The sequence below is a fragment of the Theobroma cacao genome, chromosome 7 (genome assembly GCF_000208745.1).
Source record: "Theobroma cacao cultivar B97-61/B2 chromosome 7, Criollo_cocoa_genome_V2, whole genome shotgun sequence".
In the NCBI taxonomy this organism is placed as follows: Eukaryota; Viridiplantae; Streptophyta; class Magnoliopsida; order Malvales; family Malvaceae; genus Theobroma; species Theobroma cacao.
The window spans coordinates 11,495,774-11,500,994 of record NC_030856.1 but is presented as its reverse complement, the minus strand read 5'-3'; the positions used below and the strand labels follow the sequence as shown (position 1 = coordinate 11,500,994).

At 31.4% G+C, this 5,221-nt stretch overlaps 1 protein-coding gene across 1 annotated transcript; it reads left to right on the top strand.

The window, feature by feature from the left end:
• LOC108662677 (UPF0481 protein At3g47200-like) lies at window positions 1,007-4,449 on the top strand. The gene is made up of 2 exons (XM_018124102.1): window positions 1,007-1,101; window positions 2,739-4,449. Exons 1-2 carry the CDS (start codon window positions 1,021-1,023, stop codon window positions 4,167-4,169), a joined length of 1,512 nt encoding a protein of 503 aa, XP_017979591.1. The 5' UTR covers window positions 1,007-1,020; the 3' UTR covers window positions 4,170-4,449.

The window sequence follows — 5,221 nt, the reverse complement described above, 5'->3', positions numbered from 1 at the left end:
TTAAGTCAATAAGTCAATGTCTTCTTCCGAGTAAATAAAAAAAAATGGAGTCTAATTATAGTAACAGGTCAAGTTTGTGCTTAAATTAATAGAGGATTGGGCGGCCATGTTTTAAGTTATTACCCTGATGGAGAAAGAGAAATTAGTTGACAAAAACCTCATTAAAGAAAGACTCTAGTTGCCTAACAATTTTATTGTTGGTGTTTGGGACTTGAGTCCTGTGAAACAAAATTTTTTCTTTTAAAATATCTTTTTAAGGTTTGTTTATCTAAAATTATAAAATTTGTTAAAATTACTACTCATTAGCATAAATTAAAATATTAAAATTAAATAAAATATGATCTTACATTACAAATTATCAGGTTCAATAACTAATAATATGACAATTTTCTATTCATCGATTAAAACTAAATATAATCATCATAAACCATATAAAGTTAAACACAAAAATCAAATAATCAAATCAAAAAAAAAAAGAGAAAGACTCATAATTTCAAGATATTATCTGACACGCAATACTATTTTCTATTAGTTAGATTATAATTATGGACTCAAATTATTAAAATAATTAAAAAATATTTAGACATGAAGTATTTAAAAACTTGATTTGGGTTGAAAATTACTTACAACTAAAACCTAGATAAGTTGTTTTGAGAGAGTGAAAACCACAGTCAAGGAAGGAAAAGGGGAACGATTTGAATTTTTTGATAGAAAGAGTAGTTTAAGTTGACTTTTTTAATAAAGTCTTAAATTATAGAAGACAATTTTTTTTATCTTTTCCTTGTTATATTTAAATATTAAAACATAAATTACTTTTTGATAAATCAATTTTACTCAGAGTTTTTGACCTCACTTTCTATGAAATTATAAAAAAAAAGTTTATTAGTATAGTAATTAAATTAAGGAGAGCAGTGAAATGGAAGAACTCTTTCACTCAACGACTATATATATGCATATAGTACATACCCACCAAAAGAATAAAAGGTTTTCTTCTTAATTCTTCGCTTCCATAGTGAAACGATGGAGCAGAAGGAATACAATGGAAACCATTCTTCTCCAAATCCAGCAGAAGAGGAGGGAGATCATACTTTGCATCAATCTGTAAGTTTCTTAACTAAAACTTTATATTATACTTTGCATCATCTGTTCGACGCAGAATGGAGATATTAAAGTTTCTTCTTTCTCGCCCCTCATAAACAAAAGGAGTGATAGCTATACTTTTTATCCTATTATATTAAGATTTACGCCATGCTCTCTTTTCTTTTCTTTTTTTTTTGGTTCATTTTTCATATTTTTATAGTTTTTAATGCTTTTCTGATGGGTTTGGTTTGTTGGAGTTAAGCTGATTTTCTTAATTTCTACGACTATTATCTTGTATATGAGGTGCAAAAGCTAATATTTTGACTGGAAAATGGAGGAAACAACCTCTTATGCGTATAAGAAAATTAAAAAAAAAAAATCCTCAACCTGTTGCCTTGGCCATCTGGCTGAAAACTTCAAGAAAAAAAAAAGACAAAAGTAAAAGAAGAAAGAAAGAACATTGGCCTGGGACAGAAGAATCTACTTTGAGTCGTTAGCATCACCCTGTCCAAGAATTTTGGCAACCATACAAGCAAAATGCTTACAACATGTTTAGTTTACGAAATGAAATATAAGAGAATGGAACATTTATTTATTTATTTATTTTAAATAATAATAATTTATAATTTAAACTAATATATGATTATTTTATTTTATTCTTTGTTTTTTATTTTTAAAATATTAAAATATTAAAAATTTTATAATTAGAGTTTTAATTTATTAAAGTATTAATTTTTAATAATTTATAATTAAAACTATAAATTTTGTTACTTTATATCTATTTTGGTTTTTCTATTCTTTTTTCTCTGTCTGTCAACCACCAGAAATGTGGACAGCGTAATGGACTGCCGATCTAGTGCTTTTCGTGATTGGATCTAGTTACTACATCGCCAGATTGGCAAAAATGCAAGATTTGATGCTTCCTCAGTCCCATTTGGCTGTGGATGCACTAGTGCCCCCATTGCCACTGCCATCGTCTACTGCTCTTTAGTGGTGGAGGAAATTTAGGCAGAGAAAAAAGAGGCAGATCAAAAAAGAGAGAAAGAAAAAGAGAAAAATGAGAGAAAAAAAACTTTTTATACGGTAGGTTTCGTAAATTCTTAAAATGAGCAAGAATTTTTTTGACTCTATTCCGCAGGGGATGGAATGGTTAAATACCAAAGGTGCCAATAATATTTGTTATGTGTTTTTAAAGAATAACCATTCTTCCGAGTGACTATTTTATACTATAAAGACAAACCAAACAAAAGAATAGATGTCACTTCAAGATGGGGAATGCCAAACAAGCCCTTAGTGTTTTAAGCAGCAACGTTGGATAATTATGGGCTATTAATTTTTAACAAAAGCAGCTGCTCAGTGTCTTAAATATCAACTTATCATATATGACTCCAACTCTATTTGAGAATCAATTTTAGATTTCAGTGAAATTTTATCTGTTAAAAGTTCTTTTTTTTTTTTTTGTTGAATGGCCTGTTAAAAGTTATTTAGTAGTTAAATTTAAGGTTATCTTTTTTTAAGAAGGCAAAGTATGAATATATTAATCCCCAGAGAAAAAAGATCCCCCATTCCATTATTAACAAAGACGTGCAGTACAGTAAAAATCATATGTCAAAATGTGTCTCCTTTTCCAACAAAGTATCTTATATATTTTTGCATAGGTGATACCAAAATCTCCGAGTTCTGCCTCTCTAGGGCTTGACGAAGAGGCCTATCTTTCGAAAGTGCCTCATCAACTAAGGCAGGTAAATGAAAGTGCCTATGAACCACAACTAATTTCAATTGGTCCTTATCACCATGGTAAGCAGCACTTGATTGAGATGGAAGTCTACAAAAAACGTTGTTTACAAAGGATTCTTGAGAGAAACGATGAGCAAAACGACCATAGATTTCGGGACGCCATCGACTTTGTACGAGCTCGCAAATGGTATTCCCCATCCTTACCGAAAGATATTGAAGCTAAATTTGATGCAATAATGCTAGATGATGGTTGCTTTATTGTTGAGCTATTGAGGCAGATGGAAACAGGTGAATATGATGATCCTATTTTCCAAAAAAAGTGGGTCCAAAATGCCTTGCTTGGTGACTTGTTGCTATTCGAAAATCAACTTCCTTTCTTTGTGTTAGTGGGCTTGTATCACGTGATCAAGGATCCAACAGATGGAAAAGATTTCGCTTGCCAGGCTTTTTCTGTTCTTTCTGATTTCTTGCCAGGCCCAGAGACATGGAAAGAAAATCCTCCTACCATCAACGATACCGACAATATCAAGGACCTACTCAGCTTACTACATGATAATTGGTGTCCTTCTCCTCAAGGAATAAGGCGCCATCAGGATTACTATAGAACAAAAGATGAAAAAGCAAAGGCAGGAGAAGAAGCAAGAAAAAAAGGTGGCCTAGAAAAAAAATGGAAATTCACACTCTGTGCCGTAGAAAAGCCAAAAGAAAAAAAATTCCAAGGCGACGTAGAGAGCGGTGTGACTATCACATGCTGTGCAAGAGAAAAGGAAAATTTAAGAAAAGGCCTATTGGAATGGCAATCCTTACGTTGTGCAACAGAGCTGAAAGAAGCAGGAATCCAATTCATAAATAGTACCGAAGAGAGCGGTGTGAACAGTTTGTTTGATATAAGCTTTAGAGACGCGACAATGAAGATTCCAACCTTTGTGGTTGACGACGATACCGAGCGTCTCTTTCGTAACCTCATTGCCTATGAACTATATGAGGAAGGTTCAACTTATGTCATTGATTATGTCACGTTGATGGATAACCTTATCAACTCAAGCAAGGATGTGCAATTGCTTCGTTTCAGTGATATCATCGAAAATATGTTGGGTGATGATGAAGCTGTTGCTAAAATGCTTAACAAACTTCGTGATCATGTTATCTTATGCGGTGATACCTTTTATTATGAGGAGATATTTGTTGACGTGAAGAGGCATTGCGCAAGACGTTGGAACACATGGAAGGCGAAATTAAGGCATGATTATTTTCACAGTCCCTGGGCACTCATCTCCTTTATTGCTGCTCTTCTCGTTATCCTTCTTACCATCGGACAGTTTGTAACTGCACTCATTCCTCTTGTAAAATAATGGATTGGAGGCAGGCTTTAGGCTTGGTGGTTGTAAAATATGGTAAACTAAAGCTCATGCGCTTCTTGCCTTTTAGTTGTTCTTGTTTTTGTCTCCTTATGTTTTTCTCATTGTTGTTAAGTTTAGCTATTTGGGTTAGTTACTTTGAGTTTTTCCCTTTGAGTTTGTCTCAGTTGTATTGTTCTCGTTATGTTTATGGCGATATCTCCACTCTATTTAGGGTTACATCTACTTTGTACTTTCTTCATATATTCAATAAAGTCTTTTATTTGCCGAGCGAGTTTAGGTTCCAGTTGGTAAACATAACATAACATTTCTCATTATGTTCTCCTGTTTGGATGCATAAACTATCAGTTTAGGTTCCAGTTGTTTGCTGGTAGGGGCGGAGCATCCCATTGTGATCGGGCCGTCGTTTCTCAAAATTTTTTAAATTTTTTAAATATTATATATATTTTTAATATTTTTTTAAAAATAATATTTTATTAAATGATAAATGCAAATATAAAATAATAAGATGATTTTATGATGGGGCTACGGTTCTATAAAACTTTTAAAGTTTTTTATTTACTATATATATTTTTTCAATTGTTTGATGAAATTGGAGAAATGTTAGTATATTGCTAGTTATCATATAAATTCTAACCCAATATGCTAAATCTATCAAATTCAAAAAAAAAAATAAAAGTAAGTCTACTAATTCAAATCCACTATATCTTAATATAAATCTAAACTTATCATAACCTATTATATCTTAACAGTCCAATCCAATAACTTATCATAACATATAATATATCAACAGTTCAACCCAATATCTCAATATATTAATTAGTAATTCAAGTAGCAAATAGAAAATAAGAAAAGAGCTTTTCAAAAAGTTGCACATTTTGTATAAAACACACAAAGTAAAAGACAATTCATTTGAATTTAAAAAATTATTTTCTTTTCTACTTTTGCACGTTAATAGTGAAAGACATTACACTAATATCTTATTTGGAAAGGTGAAAAAAAAAAAGAAAGATCGCTCTTACTTTTCCTTATTAGCCTTAATTATA

Bases quoted from the DNA above. Each gene is read 5' to 3' on its own strand.
- LOC108662677 (XM_018124102.1), top strand. From the start codon at position 1,021: ATGGAGCAGAAGGAATACAATGGAAACCATTCTTCTCCAAATCCAGCA. The intron at 1,102-2,738 runs GTAAGTTTCTTA...ATTTTTGCATAG, and splicing joins ATCATACTTTGCATCAATCT to GTGATACCAAAATCTCCGAG.